The sequence below is a fragment of the Hemiscyllium ocellatum genome, chromosome 2 (assembly GCF_020745735.1).
Source record: "Hemiscyllium ocellatum isolate sHemOce1 chromosome 2, sHemOce1.pat.X.cur, whole genome shotgun sequence".
Lineage (NCBI taxonomy): Eukaryota > Metazoa > Chordata > Chondrichthyes > Orectolobiformes > Hemiscylliidae > Hemiscyllium > Hemiscyllium ocellatum.
This window is the reverse complement of record NC_083402.1, coordinates 44,296,821-44,316,711: the sequence shown is the minus strand read 5'-3', so window position 1 is coordinate 44,316,711 and position 19,891 is coordinate 44,296,821. Positions and strand designations below refer to the sequence as shown.

General features: G+C 40.4%; 1 protein-coding gene across 8 annotated transcripts in view; it reads left to right on the top strand.

The window, feature by feature from the left end:
• The window catches only part of atg10 (ATG10 autophagy related 10 homolog (S. cerevisiae)), a 262,479-nt gene extending 243,643 nt beyond the window's left edge, over positions 1 to 18,836 (top strand). For all 8 annotated transcript variants that reach the window (XM_060836478.1, XM_060836496.1, XM_060836448.1 and 5 more), the window contains 2 exons: positions 16,855 to 16,971; positions 17,920 to 18,836. In XM_060836478.1, coding sequence (XP_060692461.1) covers positions 16,855 to 16,966 — 112 coding nt within the window. In that variant the 3' untranslated portion in view covers positions 16,967 to 16,971; positions 17,920 to 18,836. The remainder of the gene's footprint in view (positions 1 to 16,854; positions 16,972 to 17,919) is intronic.
• Positions 18,837 to 19,891: the final 1,055 nt, after the last annotated feature.

The following is a 19,891-nucleotide window of genomic DNA, read 5'->3' as shown; positions in this document are numbered from 1 at the left end:
GAATCAGTGCTGGGAACTTTGTTGTTTGCAATATGTGTAAATGACCTGGAGGAAAATGTAGACAGTCTGATTAGTTAGTTCGGATGACACCAAAATTGTCAGAGTTGCAGATAGTTAGGATTGTCAAAGCATATAATGGGATGTGGATAGCTTGCAGATTTGGACAGAGAAATGGCAGATGGAGTTTAATCTGAACAAATGTGAAGTGATGCATTTTGAGAAGATCAAATTCAGGTTATATAATAAATAGCAGAATCCTTCAGAGTATTGACATACAGAGGGGTTGAGCATACAGACCCACAGATCCCTGAGAGTGGCAACACAGGTGGATAAGGTGGTCAAGAAGGCATACAGCACACTTGACTTCATCAGTCAGGTAAACTTGGTAAGTTATGTTATGGCTGTAGAAAATATTAGGCCACGTTTCCAGTATTGCATACAGTTCTGGTTACCACACTACCAGATGGACATAGATGCTTTCAAGAGAGTGTAGAGCAGATTTACCAGGATGTTGCTTGGTCTGGAGAGTTTTGGTTCTAACAAGATTTTGGATAACCTCAGAAAGATGGATGCTAAGGGGCGACTTGACAGAGCTCTGTAAAATTATGAGGGGCATAGATAGGGTGGACAATCAGAACCTTTTTCCCAGAATGGAAAGATCAACTACAAGAGGGCACATGTTCAAGGTGAGATTGCAGGGAACGTTTTACACACAGAGGGTAGTGGATGCCTGGCAAACACTGCTAGTGGAGATAGTGGAAGTCGGCACATTAGCAATGTTCAAGATTATATCTTGATAGACACATGAACGTGAGGCAAACAGAGGGATAGAAATTACATTTGAGCAGTAAGTAGCGAATCTAACTAAGAATCGGCACAGGCTAGGTGCGCTGAAGGGCCTGTTCCTATGCTATATTGTACTGTATTGGATAAAACACTTCATTTGTAAATCATATGTGTAATATATGTTTTGATAATGTTACTTCAAGAATGTTACGTGTAAGGTAAATAACAATTTATTGAAGATGACTGATTTCGCCATAGATTTGTCAAGGATTTAAAGTTAGTCTTATACTTTATGTCTCTTTTTTAAAAAATTACTGAACATTTGCAAACCTGCATTATATTTTAAGTTTCCTTTGCCTTAAATATTAAAGCATGATTCCTTCAGGACAACTATCTTTGACCTTCGTCAGATTTAACAAAGCAGCAGGCTAAAACATCCTGAAATAATTATGGTTCAGCAACATAAGGCAAGAGAAACTTTGAACGTATGGAGAGTCTTTGGTGTATTCCAAAAAAAACCTTAAGGCATAGAACAAGAGAGGCAGCACTAAAATTCCACAACCATTAGATGAACTGACTAATGTCTGCAAAGTAACTAGATTTACTCGTTTGTCCTCCAAAGTTTTGATGCATCCATCATCCAATACTAAAATCACAGGAATGGTGACTCTTTCAAGTTTTAATCTTCTGTAGTCTTGGAAGAGATGTGCAATATTTCCTGCCTAATGCTTTCTAATAAAGTAGCAGACTGCAATGACAGGGATTCAGATAACTTATACTTCCCTGTGCTTGTAATGGATCGCTATTTTAATTTGGAGTTTCAGTGACAGCCTTCATCCTAATTCTGTGACACTTTTTGCATCATTATAATGTTTCACAACAATTATGTTACCTTTGTTTTCTTAAATTAGTTCTTAGTTCACAAATTAGTTCTCCCAGTACTTGTTTGCTTTAAGTTTTACTATTCCTGATATCCGGTCGTTCCAGAAGCTAAGTATCATTATTGCTGCTTCCCATTGAATCATGTCTTCAGAAAATTTAAAGCTTGCTGTTTTGTGTCGATGGTCATATTCATTCTCACTCCCAATCATTGAAATATGACCTTTGGCTGTTTGCCTGCAGTCTAAAACTGGAAAGGAGATGAAAAATTTCATCTCCAATATATATTTCCCTGACATTAGAAAATGAAAGTAGTCATTAGCAGGGAAACATTGGCTGATACAACAATGACTGCATTTCATAAGTTACCCCTTTGTGGTAAAGTACTTTGGTGCAGTCCATCATAAAGAGTTACATAATGAATTGTAGCTACTTCCTTTATCTGTTATTGGACCACACCTATTTTGTGTATTTGTTATGAGAAAACAGAACTATATCTTGGTATCCAATTTGCAACTGAGGACATTGACCTGTGACCTCTGACAAGCTGGAATGTAGTATTAAATCCTCTATTAGGAAGCTCATCCCAACACCAGGATCACCAACTCTGGCACCCATTATGGTAATCATGGAAGAATTTTTTTCATGGCATCTAACTCTGGATCTGACATGGCTGCTTTGATTGACTTGCCACAGCCTTTGGGACAAAAGCAAAAGACTGCAGACTTCTTCCTTCATTTAGTTACAGTAAAAGTTCCCGTTGCTGCAGAATTTCAGTTTCAGCTTGTTCCAAATGCTTTGAAATTTCAGCTTTTCCACTGATTTTGGTGGAAATTTCTTTGCGATTTCTGAGGTAGAATGCATGAGTCAGTACTTCTGGCACTCTGACCCGAATATTGCTGAAATAGAACCTGGATGTCATCCATTTTGGGATCCCGTGTCTTCAATGCTGAGGGCTTGATACTAACTTTAAAATGACATTTCAACCATGTTTGTGTGGTACCGTAAATTCAACACGAAAGGGTTTGTTTTCAATCCTTATAACCTCAAGCTGAAGTAGACAACTGATGACCCCATAATAGCTATTGAACATATCTCTTGTATAATTCTACCCGTAACCTGATGTACACAAAGTATATGTCCATTTTGAGAATAAATCCTCTATTCACTGAAACACATCCAAGAAATTTGGAGCTTGGGGCCAGAAGGTGTTGTTGCAGGGCACACTGCAAACATGATTAACTACATATGGTAGCATTTATCAGTCAGCAGTGGTTCAGGACTGACCTGCCGGTAGGCTGGCTCAAGCTTCTCTGATTGATAACACATTGAAGGGATAGAAGACCGTTAATATGTCGGCTGTAAAGCTGTTTCAACAGCATACTACTCCTAAGGTGAAGGCTTCTGAGCTCAGGGCTTATTAACTTCATCTGCTTTTCTTCTTGTTTCTTTTTTTCTCTCTTTTTATTCTTTCTTTTATATTATCCCTTGTTGAAGAGTTTGAATGCAGTGACAGCATTGATGGTGATTGGGCCCAGCAGTGCCGACTCGTGGTGATGATAGGGCCCAGCAGTGCAGACCCGTGGTGGTGATTGGGCCCAGCAGTGCAGACCCGTGGTGGTGATTGGGCCCAGCAGTGCAGACCCGTGGTGGTGATTGGGCCCAGCAGTGCAGACCCGTGGTAGTGATTGGGACCAGCGGTGCAGCCCGTGGTGGTGATTGGGCCCAGCAGTGCAGACTTGTGGTGGTGATTGGGCCCAGCAGTGCAGACCCATGGTGGTGATTGGCCCAGCAGTGCAGACCCGTGGTGGTGATTAGGCCCAGCAGTGCAGAGTCGTGGTGGTGATTGGGCCCAGCAGTGCAGAGTCATGCTGGTGATTGGCCCAGCAGTGCAGACCCGTGGTGGTGATTAGGCCCAGCAGTGCAGAGTCGTGGTGGTGATTGGGCCCAGTAGTGCAGACCCGTGGTGGTGATTGGGCCCAGCAGTGCAGACCCATGGTGGTGATTGGGCCCAGTAGTGCAGACCCGTGGTGGTGATTAGGCCCAGCAGTGCAGACCCATGGTGGTGATTAGGCCCAGTAGTGCAGACCCGTGGTGGTGATTAGGCCCAGCAGTGCAGAGTCGTGGTGGTGATTAGGCCCAGCAGTGCAGACCCGTGGTGGTGATTAGGCCCAGCAGTGCAGAGTCGTGGTGGTGATTGGGCCCAGTAGTGCAGACCCGTGGTGGTGATTGGGCCCAGCAGTGCAGACCCATGGTGGTGATTGGGCCCAGTAGTGCAGACCCGTGGTGGTGATTAGGCCCAGTAGTGCAGACCCATGGTGGTGATTGGGCCCAGTAGTGCAGACCCGTGGTGGTGATTAGGCCCAGCAGTGCAGAGTCGTGGTGGTGATTGGGCCCAGCAGTGCAGAGTCATGCTGGTGATTGGCCCAGCAGTGCAGACCCGTGGTGGTGATTACGTCCAGCAGTGCAGAGTCGTGGTGGTGATTGGGCCCAGCAGTGCAGAGTCGTGCTGGTGATTGGCCCAGCAGTGCAGACCCGTGGTGGTGATTGGCCCAGCAGTGCAGACCCGTGGTGGTGATTAGGCCCAGCAGTGCAGAGTCGTGGTGGTGATTGGCCCAGCAGTGCAGACCCGTGGTGGTGATTGGCCCAGCAGTGCAGACCCGTGGTGGTGATTGGCCCAGCAGTGCAGACCCGTGGTGGTGATTGGCCCAGCAGTGCAGACCCGTGGTGGTGATTAGGCCCAGCAGTGCAGACCCGTGGTGGTGATTAGGCCCAGCAGTGCAGACCCGTGGTGGTGATTGGCCCAGCAGTGCAGACTTGTGGTGGTGGTGGTGTCAGAGACGCGTTTAGGTTCCTGACACCTCCCACATCGCCGAGGCGGCCCTAGTGCCAACTCATGGCTGCTGCGGCTAAGACAAGTTTGTGTTCCCGGCAGCGTCTGCATCCAGTGTGTGAATATCAATGGAGCCGGCAGCTGATGTGAGTTTGGGCCCAGTGTGAGACGCAGCGGCTGCATCAGTAAATTGGGCCTGAAGTGAACTCAAGGCGGCAGAGGAGTCGAGTTTGGGTTGTACTCAGTACCTGCATTGCCGAAGTCCATCGCAAACTGTCAATGGCAAGGGTGCCATTTGGAGATGAGAGAGCACCGAAGCGTGAACACCCATGCCTAGCCACTGGGCCTATGGTCCATGACAGAATCCATTACAAGAAGGAGTTGAAAGTTGAATGCTTTTTCTTTATTTCCTAATTTTTCTGCCTTTATATGCTATGTTTCGGTTTATTTTTCTGTGTTTTAAGATGGTGCTGGAGCATGGCAACACTACACAGCACTTTTCAGTGTATTTTGTGGCAGTAAATAAAATCAAATCAAATGAAGTAAGAACACTTACAGGTTCCTTTAGTGCACTGATGCTGGTTACTGATCCCCACCTCCTCCCCCAAACCCAGTCTTTTCCAGGAACTGCAAACAAAAGGTGATTGAGGCTTTTTTGAAAATTCAATGATTTTTGAAACATCATGAGAAACAGCTGAAATAGCTGTGGTTGTGACCACCAAGAAGTACCAAACTCCTTTTGATGACAGAAAGTATATCAGTCGTAGGTAAAAGTACGTTTTGAGCAGCTCATTATTTTGTCGTCCCAAGGCTGTAGCATCGAACCTAACTAGTGGAAATAGGTGAAAGATCTTGCAGGAAGACAATGACATTGATTTTTCAGGGTCAAGATTAGAGTGGTGCTGGAAAAGCACAGCAGGTCAGGCAGCTTCAGAGGAGCAAGAAAATCAACATTTTGGGCAAAAGCCCTTCATCAGGAATGGACCTGGGGAAACAGTGTTGTTTCATTCATTGCTCATTTAATAACACTTTTGCCAGAGTCTCAAAATTGTGTGGATCTCAGGTTGTGGAATGAAGTCCTGTAGACACTGAGGTACAAAGTCTTGGCTGATCCTTCCATGCGTCACTAAAGCAGTGCTGCACTGTTGAAGGCTCTATCTGTTTTGTATAAGTTGACAAACAGTGGTCTCATCTGCCCTCTCAGGTGGATATCAAAGATGAGCAGATGAATTGTTCTAGCTGATACATCTCTCTAGCAACATAATAAAAAAAGCCAATTATCTGGCCATTATCACAATGATTTTGGAAACTAACTGTCATATTTACTACATTGCTAACATGAGACTGACTACAGATGGGAAATGAACATTTGGAATAGTCATCATTTAGGAAGGGCAGACGAAAAGGAAGAGGGGGTGTGCTAGTGTTGTTATTAGACAAGTAAAATCAAGGCAATGGTGAGGAAGGGTTGCTCAGAAAATAATGATGTGTAACCTGTACTGGTGGGGGTGCAGAAAACGTTTTTAGGGATTGTTTTATAGGCCCCCCCACAGTAATGGAAATGTAAGGGGAAATGTTAAACAAGAAATCAGAGGTACCTTTAATTTACATATTGCTCGGACAAATCAAACTAGCAATGGTATTGTGAAGAAGGATTTCCTGAGTTTGTACGTGATGTTTTTTTCAGACCAATACATTGAAGAATCAACCAGAGAACAGGCTACTCTAAACGGAATACTCTGCAATGAGAAAAGATGAATTAACAGTCTAGTGTGGGGTCTCATTAAGAAGAAGAGTGAATTAGTCAAATCTGCTAATAGGATCCTGAACCTAAATAAAGAGTATGAGGTGACAAGGATGGTTTTTGAAACTTACTAAAAGAGTTGATGGTGGATAGGCAATGGTTAATTTTTAAAGAATGTGTGTGTATTATAACAATTATTCATCACTGTCTGGAGCAAAAAAACGTTGGTCAACTTGGGCTTACAAAAGAAATTAGGCATAAGTATTACATCCAAAGAGGGGAGACATAAAATTGCCAGAAAAAGCAACAAGCTTGGGGCTTGGGAGTATTTTAGAATTCAATAAGGACAAGTAGTTTGTGCAAGAGATAGAAAATAAAGTTATAAGTGTAACACCACAGAAAATAAAAAAGCTGATTGTCAAAGCTTCTATAAAAATGTGAAGACAGTAAAAACAAATGTAGATCCTTTGCAATCAAAAGCAGGGAAAATTATAATGGGAACAATGAAATAGCAGAAATACTATCGTTTATGATAAAAGATGTGATAACAGAGCAGTTGATTCACATTACTGGGATTGGACAAAGTTTTCATTGATTTATGGAAGGGTAATTATAATTGACAAAATGACAGGATATTTTTGAAGATAGAACAAATCAGGAAATGCCAATATATATATGGTGCATTTGTCTTTTCAGAAAGCTTTTGATCAGCTCCCATGTCAGAAGTTAATGGGCAAAATTTAAGCATACGGGATAAAGAGTAATGTATTGGCATGGATTGAGAATCGATCGATTGTTGGGAAACAGAGAGTGGGAATAAATGGGCCTTTTTCTGGTGGTAGACAGTGACTAGTGATCAGTGTTTGGGCCATAACTATCTATCAAATATATATATGTATATATGACCTGAACGAGGGAACTTAATACAACATTTCCAAGTTTGAAGGCAGCACAAAATTAGGTGAAATTGTCAGGCTTCAAGGTGATTTAGACTAGTTGAGTGAGTGGGCAAACACATGTACACTGTGGCCAAATCTGAAGTTATATACTGGTGTGCAAAGCAGAAATGTAGAGTATTATTTAAATGGTGATATAATGGGAAGGGTGGATGTGCAAAGGCTTTGTGCACTAGTCAATGAAAGTAGACAGGCAGCAAGGAAAGCATATGATAATATTGGCCTTCGTTACAAGAGGATTTCATTAAATGAGTTCAGAAGTAGGGATGTCTTATTGTAGTTTTACAGGGTCTTGGTGAGACCACAGCTAGGGTATTGTGTACAGTTTTGGGCTCTCTACCTAAGAAGGGGGTATGCTTGCTGTAGAGGGGATGCAGTGGAGGTTCAACAGGCTTTTACTGGGAATGGCAGGACTGCTGTTAGAGGAGAGATTGGTTTAACTAGGCCTGTATTCACCAGAGCTGAGAAGGATGCAAGGGGATCTGATTGAAACATGAAATTCCAACAGGACTGGACTAACTAACTGCGGGAAGGATGTTTTCCACTGGTTGTGACGTCCAGAACCAGGGATCCTAGTCTCAGGATACAAAGTTGGCCGTTTCGCACTGCGATGAGGAAACATTTCTTCATTTAAAAGATAATGAACCTAAGAAATTCTCTACTGCAGAACACAGAGGCTGTGCCACTGAATATATTTAAGAAAGAAAGAGAAAAATTTTCAAATTTTAAGTTCATCTCTGGGTATAGGGAGAAAGCAGGACTATGGCATTGAGGTAGAGGCTCGACATATAATCATACTGAATGGTGGAGCAGGCTTAAAGCGCCAAATGACCTACTGCTGCTCCTAGTTTCCATTTTACTTCAGAAACACTAAAATTGCTTTGTGCCATCCTGTTGTAATGAAACGTGCTATATTAGTAGAAGTCTGTCTTTTCCTGACACCTCAAAAGTCACTTGTGGACCTGAAGTTTGCCTCTTTTGCTGGTGTGATATTGTTACTCCATTCAGTTCTTAGTACCACATGATGCAGTGAACTCAGCAAATATTCCACCCTCCTGTGTATCATGTATGTTGGAAATTAGAAACTGTGTCACATCGGCATATATTATTAATCATTGATTTTAGAAACTGTCAACAAAACACAAAAGATCATCGACTGGATTCAATGTGAAAATTTTGTTTGGAAACTAGGACATTTGTATGACGAGACATTTGTCTCCCTCAACTCAATAACACAGCTTAATGTTCAAACTCCACAGAAAAGCTGGAAGTGTTGTGTAGTTACTGAAGTCGTTTTCTTTCATGTTCACACACTGGTATAGTCTCTTTTAGAAAGTTAAATATAACTTTTACCCCAACGTAGTTTTCAAAATTTGCCATGTCATATTTTTCAAAATTACTTGGAGGAAAACCCTTGGGCAGAGACTGACGGAAATTATTTCACATCATAATAGATAATCAGCACTGAGAAAGGTGCTGTGTATATGTTCAGACAAAATGTCACGTAGATTATCAGTGTAAGAGTTACAGCTCTGGACAGAAGTGTCAATTGTGGAAAAAGTTAAAAATCACATAACACCAGGTTATGGTCCAACAGGTGTATTTGGAAGCACTAGCTTCCGATGCGTTTCCTCTTCATCAGGTGGTTCACAACTGATGAAGAGGCATTCACAACCACCTGATGAAGAAACAACGCCTCAAAAGCTAGTGCTTCCAAATAAACCTGTTGGACCATAACCTGGTGTAGTGTGATTTTAACTTTTTCCACCCCAGACCAACACCGGATCCTCCAAATCATATAATTGTTAAAGATCATTATGTTTCTCAAACAAGAATTCAATTTTTTAAAATCCTGTGCTGGTCATGTGAACTTTCAGCTGAAAAGCTAAATAGCAATTGAAAAACATGTCAGAAGGCATTTTGAGTGACTTGTGAGAACAAGGTAGCCAAAACACAGAGTGTTGAATTTACTAAAGCAAAACCTGTACAGAATGTATACCAGATATAATCAGAAAATGTTTAACAAAACCAGGCAATGGTATGTCCAGTGTTGGCAGAAACCAATTTTAAAAATTTTACTTGGCAAAATCAAATAGCTGTTTCCATGCTGAAACAAATTGTTTCAGCTCACTGGGCCGATTCAGCGAGTGTGCTTTTCATTGCTGGGGAAGTGCCTTTCAAGAATTTCTGCTCACTTGGAAGTGTTTTTTGCCTTTTATCTCCATTTCCTAACCAGTTGGCCTCAGCATCATGGTAGCCACCAAAATCTAATTTAGCTGGGGTAGGAAGAAAGAAAGGATTGAGGATTGAAACTTCTTTGACCAGAGTTCCGACTTATGTGTTCCCTTTCTCTGTCATGCTCCCCCATTGGAAAACCTGTATTTCTCCAATAAACAGGAGCACAAAATAACATATCTGCACTTAGTTGTGTAGAACTTTAGTTAGGTTACATTTGGAATATTGCATACAGTTCTGGGCGCGGGCTACCAGAGGAGGGTACAGAAAAGGTTTACCAGGATGTTGCCTGGCTTCAGGCCATTAGCTGTGGGGAGTGATTGGACAAACTCGGTTTATTTCCATTTGAATGTTGGAGGCTGAGTGGTGAACTAAAAGAAGTTTACAAACTTCTGACAGGCATGGATTAAGTAAATAATCAGAGTCTTTTCCCAGGGTAGAAATATCAATTATGAGGGAAGCGAGTACAAGGTAAAAGAGGGAGAGGGATAGGGACTGGTTTAAGATAAAAGGTAAACTTAAGTTAAAAGGGGAACATAAGTTTAAGGTAAAAGGGGTAAGTTCAAAGGAGATGTGAGAGGCAAGATATTTTACACAGAGGATGGTAAGTGCCTGGAATGTGCTGTCAGAGAGGTGCTGAGGGCATCTTGATATAGGAATAGGCAGAGAATAGAGAGATATGGACTTTATGGAGGCAAATGTTTTTTAAAGTTTAGAAAGGCATTATGTGTTGGCACAGTCTTGGATTGGCCAAAGGGCCTGTCCTTGAGCTGTGCTGTCCTTTGTATCTTTCTGTGTGGTGCTGGATGGCCACCCTCCATAACATGGTACACTAAGTGTTTCAGCTTTTGGTTAGGGTCCTCAGGCCTGTGTTTGCCTACCATATTCATGCAGATGGCCTCACTTTCCATGGATCTAGACATCAGTATGAAATGGGAGCAATCATAGTGCTCATTATTGAGGCTGAGTTCGCCAGTCTCCCTCCAGTCACCATTGGTGCCTCTGGACAAACTGGCAGAGACTCATACATTTCAGAATAGTCTTCTTTATTGATGGCTTACAAGACCCAGCATTTGTACCCATCTGAGCAAACCTTGGACAGTCTTGCAGCGTTTAACAGAGACTCGACATCATTGTTTTGTGTATCCATTACCTCTGCTCCTGCTGACTTGTGCTGTGCACTTCACTGTATCGCAATTCACTGCATGTCTTGCTGACCACCTGAGAGCTTGTGTATGTATCCTGTGACCATTCTCAGAGCATGCAAGCCCCTTTAACAACCTTCATCTTCCTCCTATGACCCCAGCTCCTGAAGGACACTAGGATAGTCTGTAAGAGATGAAGAGCATAAATTAGAATAGACAATCTGAGGATTCTATGTATCATTGTGCAGATCATTCTTCTTTTGTTGCTGACATTATTCGGTAGCTGGAACACCACCATCACATCTTTGCCAATGACCAGGTACTCTGACATCCAACTTACCTCTATTGCTACCTGCTCCACAGGTGTCAGTATGATGATAACTGGAGGGCTACCTCTGCCTCACCTTACAGTTTAGTGTTCAGTTTCACTGTAACGATAGGAAGAATAAACTAATGATTCTTGGGTAACCGTCAATTTGTCTTTTCTCCTGTATCCAGCCATGTCCTCTTTTGCTCCGTAGGAATCTTGGGAAAAAGTAGTGTCCATATGTGCTCCTACAATCCACAGCTTGCTGTCCAGGATACATCTGAGAATGTTGGGGCAACCTTCGGACAGGTTGGACATTCCTGTGTTGAATTTATGACTTTCTTTTGGCACTTTCCAAACCCTTACAATCCTGTGGGATCCTTTTAGATCCTGAGGCCTTGGACTATCATCTTGCATGCCCTCTCTGATTGATCAGGAGACCCCAGTGTCAGATTCCATGGTTGAGTTCAATATGCTGTCGAATTTTCTGGGTTCCTAACACCCTGTTAGGTTCCTCCATTATGAGCAGATTGAAACATTAACATTCAGCTCCTATATTGAGTTCCCGTTTCTGTATCTCATTACATATTCCCAGGACAAAATGTATAATAGAAACTGCTTACGTAAAACTGTTGTGCTGTAATTAATATCTCCCACCCATTCTTACAGCAGAGTATTTTAAAGGTTGTATTTCAAATAGTTTTCTTAAATGATAGAAGGTCATGAATCTATCCTTGGATACAGCCTTTAGAATAAAAATAACTAAAGAGATGAGGTTAAGTTGACAATAGCTCCGTAGACAAAACTTACAGCACATCCAAAAGTGGTTGTAAAATTCAACATCTCCTTTCATCTGTACTCTGAAAGTTGGTAATTTATTACACATGCAGAGTATGCTCTCGCTTTTGAAAGGTTATACCAGTTTGAATTTCAGATCAGATAGGATCAATGTTTGAATTCCAAAGTTGCTAATTTGTCGGGACTTTCCACAGATACTGTAGTCGCAAAATTCAGCAGAGCCTGAAAATGAATGTGAAGCTCTTGATGAATGATATTACATCCTGACCCTGACTGAAATACCCCCAATGTGTTCTGGTTCCAGGAGGGATATCCCAGTTCTTAACGCGCACAGATGAGGACAGATAATTTGATTCACCGTCTTTATTCACTGCCCCTTTGTTTTGATCTCAACAAGGTTAATATAAAAACTGCTCCCTACCCTTTTTAATACCATTCTATTAAAAACCAAATGAAATGTGCCTGGAACGTGCTATCAGTGGAGGTGGTAGAAGCAAAGTCTAAGTTGGGCATGCAGAGAATAGAGGGATATGGACATCGTGCAGGCAAATAGGATTAGTTTGGAATGACATCATGGTTGGCACAGACATGGAGGGCCAATGGGCCACTTCCTGTGCTATATTGTTCTGTGCTCTTCATTAACATTAAAAACTAGGAGCAGGAGTGAGCAGTTCAGCCCCTCAAGCCTGCTCTGCCACTTGATATGATCAGAACTGGTCTCATCTCGGCTTCGGCTATACTTTTCTGCCTGCTCCCCAACTTCTGCTCCTACTTCTTATGTTAACATAGAGCATAGAACAATGCAGCACAGGAACAGGCCACTCGGCCCTCCATGTCTGTGCCATCTATGATGCCATTCCAAACTAATCCCATCTGCCTGCACATTGTCTATACCCCTTTATTCTCTGCCTGTTCATGTGTCTGTCTAAATGCTCTCCATAACCCTTCAACTCATTCCAAAATAAAACTCTGTCTATCTCCTTCTTCAGTTTATTCACTGTCCCCATGTCCACTGTCCTATTGGATAGTGACTTCCACAGGTTCACAAAAAGAAATACTTTCTCCTCACCTCTGTTTTAAAAGGAGCCAATTTAACCAAACTTTCTTGACTTCCCAAAAAGAGTGAGCTTGCTAATTAATAAATGCAAGAATTTTTAAAAATTCATTCCTGGGATATGGTGTCACTGGCTAACCAGCATTTACTGCCTGTCCCTAGTCGTACTTGAGAAGGTGGTGATAAGCTGTCTTCTTGTACTGCTGCATTTCATATTCTATAAATAAACACAATGCTGTTAGGGAGGGAATTCCAGGATTTTATTTCCTCATTGGCAGCAGGAGAGCAGACATTCCGCCTTGGGCAGAGATGGTCCCTACCAACCATTAGCAAGTGTGTGGGTTGGTATTGGGGACCATTTTACCCTGTAAAATTTAAACCTGGTCCAAAACTACCCTTTCATTGATTGTGATTGCTAGGAACCAGGTGAAAAGTTATCTTGAGTGCATTTTAATAATTCTGGTCCACCTGTACCATTTACACTGATTCCACCCCAGTTAATGTTAGGATTACTGAAATCCCGAATATAGCACTGCTCTGTTGTTTCTGTTTTTTTAAATTTTTTTTTCTTCCATCTCCCTCTGACCGGACAGTCATAATTCACTTTTAGCACCATGAGTGCCCTTTTTTGTTCTGCCATTCATCCCATCAAATCATCTAGCTTATCGTCTCTTGGCTGTCTGTGTTTTATTAGCGAATATATTGCTAACTCCCCCCTCTTTCTCTCCTTATCTCATTTAGAATGCTGTCACTATTGAGCTGTCATTGCTACCCTTCTTTTAGCCAAGTTTCATTTGTAACTGTGGTATCATAATGCAAGGTGTCTCTGAGCTCAACTGATCTGCTTTATTCACTGAATTCCTTCCTTTGAAGTCTGTACCATATGCATTGACAAATTCTTTTGATACTTTTATTCTTTCTTCTCACTGCCTCCCATACTCTGTTCACAATTTTCTGCCTTCCATTTTCAGTTTTGCTCTTTCCTTTCTGAATCAATATTCATGTTCCCTTTCACCTATGAAATAAATTAAACACTTCTCAAAAGCCCTTCGTGAGAGATGTTAGTCCCAGCTGAATGGAGGTGTAACCTGTCCAGCATGTAATGGTTCCAACTCCTCTAGAAACCATTCTAATTCCCCAGGTACCTCAGACATCCTGAATCATTTCTCCAATCATACAATCGACTGCATTCGCTTCCTGTTTCTGGACTCACTAGCTCATAGCACCGGGGTGACCTGGGGACAGTTTTCTTCGTGACTTTGACTCCACAAGGATTGTGCAGTGGTCACTCCCGCCTTAACAGCTAGATTGTTAAGTGATGGGTGAGGAAAAGGTTTCATAGAATTTTCATTTTATTGGTTACTCAGCATCTGACATGAATCCTATTAGGCAGGTGCATCCTTAAGGTCCCAGTCAGCAATGGTGCCATTCCGCCTCTCAGTAATGAACATGGAAGGCCCTCATCCAAGTACATTCTGTGCTCTTGCTGCTCCCTGTCTTCCTCCAAGTGGTGCTCGATATAGAAGAGCACTGATTCATTGTTTGGTGATGAGCAGCAGGTTTCCTTGCCCACCTTTGATCTTAAGCTGTGCTATATCATAGTGTCTAAATGCAATGTGAAATAGAGGCATACAGTCATAGAGATGTACAGCACGGAAATTGAACTTTCAGTCCGACTTGTCCATGCTGACCAGATTTCTTAAATAAATCTAATCCCACCTGCCAGCACTTGGCCCATATCCCTCTAAATCCTTCCTATTCAAATACCCATCCAAATGCTTTTTAAAAGTACCAGCCTCCACCACTTCCTCTGGCAGCTCATTCCATACTCTGCGTGGAAAAACTGCCCCTTCGGTCCCTGTTAAATCTTTCCTTTCTCATCCTAAACCTGTGCCCTCTAGTTTTGGACTCCCCTAGCCCACGGAGTGTACATACTCTATCCATGGCCCTCATGATTTTATAAACTGCAAAGCCACTCCTCATTCTCCAACGCTTTAGGGAAAACAGCCCCAGCTTATTCAACTTTTTCCTATAGCTCAAACCCTCCAACCCTGGCAATATCCTTATCAATCTTTTCTGAACCCTCTCAAGTTTCACAGCATCCTTCCTATAGGAGAGAGACCAGGATTGCATGCGGTATTCCAAAATGACCTAACCAATGTCTTGTGCAGCTGCAACATGACCTTCCAACTGCTGTGCTCCGTGCAATGACCAATAAAGGCAAGCATACCAAACGTTACCTTCACTATCCTACCTACTTGTGAATCTACTTTCAAGGAACTATGAACCCACACTCCAAGGTCTCTTTGTTCAGTCATACTACCCAGAAACTTACCATTAAGTGTGTAAGTCCTGCCCTGGTTATTCTGCCCTAGTTTGCCTTTCCAAAATGCAGTTGTTAAAATAAACAAATAACTGTGATGATCTGTGTGAAATAGAGAAAACATTTAGTGGGATAACATTGTGTATTATGATATAGGTATTAAAGTGTTAACATATTCAAATGCGGCTCCTTAATTGATGATTCAAAATAAGGTGTATACCACATTATGTGTTTGCATTTGTTTTAAGCAGCAAACAGATTATATCATTAACTTTACCTGAATGTTTATGTGTGTGGTTACTAATATTGCACAACATAATTTCAGCCATTCATGTCTAATGTGACTACTAATCATTTAAGTAAAGGAGCAGTGGAATGTGAGAATGAGGGATCATACCTCGGTCTGCAGTAAAATATTTCCAGTGCTGGTTGGGAAGGGAGGGATGGAAAATGAATAAAAGCAAGCCTCTTCCCTGCAGTAATGGAGAAAACTGGAGGCAAGGTCGACTTTGGCTGATCTTGTGTTCCATCTAATAGTTGGTGACAGATTCATTTGGCAGATGTCTAGTAATAGCCACCCATCTGCCCCCTTGTAACTAACAGCATCCAAGAAAAGATGAATATTCAGACTTTGCATTCAGCTGGTTTTTGGAATACTGTGGATTGACAAAGATTATGTAGTTTCATGCCCTACTTGGTTAACATTCTACTTACAAGTTATGAAGAGAAATATACTGTTTTATGTTTGGCATTCAGACTGCTAAGGAGGTTGCAATTTTAAAGAATTGAAATGCATCCTTAATGAGATGCAAAGAATTTTTTTGGAATGAGTTGAGCACAAATACTGTTATGTCTGTTACATTCACACATTTCTGGTTTCTTCAACTTGCTTTGTTTCATCAGTATTAAACTTATAGTGGGTAGGAAAGTAGAAATTTAATTAGGTCTTCCCCTTCCATGGTTTATTGACTTTATCAACTGAGGAGCTGAACAGTATAAAGCAGGAAAGACCCAGAATCGACCCTAACATATGCTGAATTAGCTGATCTCCGATACTACAGTAGTAGGGCACAAAACATTAGCCTCAGCATTCCTGGATTATGAAGTGGAAATCAGCTAAGGTTGTTGCTCCTGATCATTATCCAGAAATCCCTGTTGGATGTGATTGTGTTTGGATGCTGAATGAGGAGAACATAATATTTATCTATAACCACAACCCCCTTCTGATGATTATGAAACAGCCTGCTTACACTCACTGTAGACGTGAATAATGGCCATTTGAGCAAGGTCTTGGACAGCATGCTGCGTCCACTGAGCCATATCCTAGCAAGGAGCCCGTTCTTTCAAGAAAGGGGAAAAACCAGTGAGCAAAGAGAAAAAAATGTAATGGGGGCGGGGGATGGTTGTGGGGGAGAAAAACAGCATTGTCGAACTCAAACTCTGCCTTTTAGACATGTCTCAAACTGTGACTGGTTTCTGGTGATTGGAAACACATTTCAGAGTTACTGACATTCAGCTTCAGAATACTTCAGGCTGTATGAGCTGTGCTGCAATGCAAGCAATCCTTTTGTAATTCATTATGTGTGCCTTTGAAAATGTCCAGTTTACTTATATTTGTTCTACACTGTAATGCATAGCGTACACTCATTATTATGCTGTACGTTGCTTTGTTAAATCAACTAATGCAAAAAACAAAAGTGTTTCAAAACTGTAATTGTCTACGTTAAAAGAAAAACGCTAAGTAATTTTTTTTTAAAGAAAATGTCATGCTTATTTTATGTTTCTTTTGTTTAGGAATGTAAATTACATCACAAGCTGGCTGAGCATGATGGGGCCAGTAGTGGGACTCGATGTACCGTTGAGCTATGCCACAGCTGTATCACAGGGCATTTTTGACCCAAATTGAAAAAAGTATGTGCACACAATATATTTATTTTTCATAACACACTTCCAGTTTGACAATGTTTTAGCAGAAGCTGATGTATGAAGTGAAATAAGCCAAGTTGCAACCAAGGAATAAAATCAGGAATTGTGTTTTACATTGTTTAGGGAATGTTTGTAACAAGAAATATAAATATTACAGCTCCCTGGTATGTAGATGATTCAGTTATCAAAAAATTCCACTTTGCTTGTAAATTTTTTATGGCATGTGTTTTCTACATGAGAGTTGGGGAAGGTGGAGGTTGTATTGCAGAAAGAAAAGTGGAAATGTTTTTGAGCACAAAATGATGGTGATCTGATGAAGAGTCATGGGGATTGCATAGATGTTAGTATATCAGTTATTCTAGTTTGATCGAAAAGGGTTTGTTGTTCTAGCTGTTACACAGTAGGGATTTCCTAATAATGTTTATACTGTTTATTTTGATATTTATTAACATTTGAGCTTTTTCTAATAGATCATTGGTGCAATGTAAAACATTTTAACTTGCTGTTTTAACATAAATGGATGGCCATCTTAATTACATAATATTAGTATTTATTTGGCATGCTGAACATTCTATTTTAAATTTTACTCGTTATTCAACTACCATCAGTGATGCTGCCCTGATAGGTTGCTTGTCTGGATTACCATGCTGTACCATCTTATGGTTCCTTGAATGTAAGTATAGTTGAAGGACTTGACTGACTTCAAGTTCTGCACTTAGGTTTTCTGCAGGGAGCAAGTTCAAGCAATTATCATCTAGGTAGGTGGTCTCTTCCCACCTCGTTCCACTGGTGGGTCACTCGAGGAAAAGAGACTGATAAACTGAAATGTGCAGTCTGGACCATCATGTAATCCTTACTTGAGGAAATAATTTGTGGGAATGAATCAGGAAAATTACACAATCAAGAAAAGTAAGATTTTCCACTGTTTTTTAGGGAATGTTTGAAGTGGATAAATAAGAAAATCCTGTTGTTTATTACGGAGAACACTGAATTCTGAGAAGAAGAACAACGATCTTTATCCAAAATCAAATCAACAGCTTCTTACTGGCACTGTCAAAGATTTGTTCCCTGTACTTACAGCTTAAGATATGCCATTCTCTGATTAGTCTGTGCTGTTAAAGAAAACTTATCTTTGGTCTCTGATACAATATTGTTTCAATAGTTGACAAAAGAATCCATGTTCTCTGAACTTGAAGATATTTTGTTTAAACACTGTGGCTGTGAAACCTAATGTGGACTTGTGTGCAGAAGTGCAGTAAAATGTACTTAACACCAAAAGAAAGACACACATTTTCTTCAGAAATCTTGAGATGGAATGAAATTAAATTAAAACTGAAAATAAATTAAATCATCCTGAGAAGGGGTAAAGGAGCATTTTTGTTTAATGCTGTATTTTTGTGCTGTATTTGTTAAATGACATCAAGGAGTCCCCATAAAACCACCTTCTTGCTTGAAATATCTGTCACGAAGATTCAAACACATTGATAGATGTATTTTGTTTTGAACATACAGTTTATATTTTCTTCAGTTTTTGCAAGTGTCACACTGCTTGCAAATTGAGCTTAATGTTGTCACATATTGTGCAAAAGTAATAAGTGAAAACAAGGTACTATCGAAGCTGTTACTGACTCGCACAAATGAAAATACATTGGAGCCCTCTTCAGGTCAACTTAAGTTACCTCTTGAAGTATCTATAGTTTGTGATTTAAAAACAACTAAAACATAATTATTAGCATAAATAAAAGTGTTTAATTCTGCAACATTCTTCAAGTATTTGTACTCACTGATTTTACTTCCCAGTATTTAATATGTTTTGTGTGTACACACTTAATAAACAAGTATTCAAGATATTGTTTACATTTGTAATCTTGTCTGGTTATTTTCCATTTCAGGTTTTAAGTATTAATAGGTTAAGGATGCATCTCTGAATATTAGCATAACAAATACAGTTGACTGTCATTTAAACTAAAAAAATCAAACCAGAAATATTCATGGAATACCTATTAAATCCTTACATGCAGTGAATCAGTCATTAAAATAACAATGTAAAGAAGTTTAGAATCCCGAAACTGTGTACCTTTAATTTCCTTCCACTTTTATTTGGCACTTTTTCAACAGAACACAAAAGATTTAGCCAATGGAGTACACATGTCCTGCATATATTTTAGATAAATGTAAATCTGGTACTCACTAGAGAAATAGTGACAGGCTGATGCTGAGGCCATGTTGAACGTAATTTGGCAAGTCTAGCTTATCAGCTATTGCAAGTACAGCATATACATGTGACAACAGGCAAAATAATTGAGAGAGTGAGCAGACTTCCAATCTTGAACCAAACCAAACTGAAACTGCAATTCTTCAGTTACTTAAATGCTCCCGAAAGATAAGAAGCAAGCACCTTGCGACTTCATTAACCTTCTTTGCACTGTATCTTAAGGTATTAAGCACAAAGAAATCACTGCACTAACTACCTCTCTTCATTCCATACATTTTATTTATGTCATATTAAAATTACACACTTGCACTCAAACATCTTGTTCCATTCAGATTGTTGTGATGGAATTTCAAATATATTCCTCCATTAGAACAATTCATGGTAAAAAAAACACAGTACCATCCGTAGAGTTTTATTGAAGTGCTTATTTAGCATCTGGAAAATATGTAATGAGATTAATTTTTAAAAAAAGCAAATTTGTACCTTGGAAAATCCTGAACAGTTTTCAAGCTGGAAAATATTGTATGCTGTTGTTTATGTGATTTTAACTGTGAACTACCATTGATTGAATGATTTTTGTCCAGATCACACTTTTCACAATGTGTACACTTTTGTTCTGTACAATGAAGCATATAATTGTGTGATTATGGTGAGTGAAATAAATATAGATTTCACTTCAGAAAATTGCCA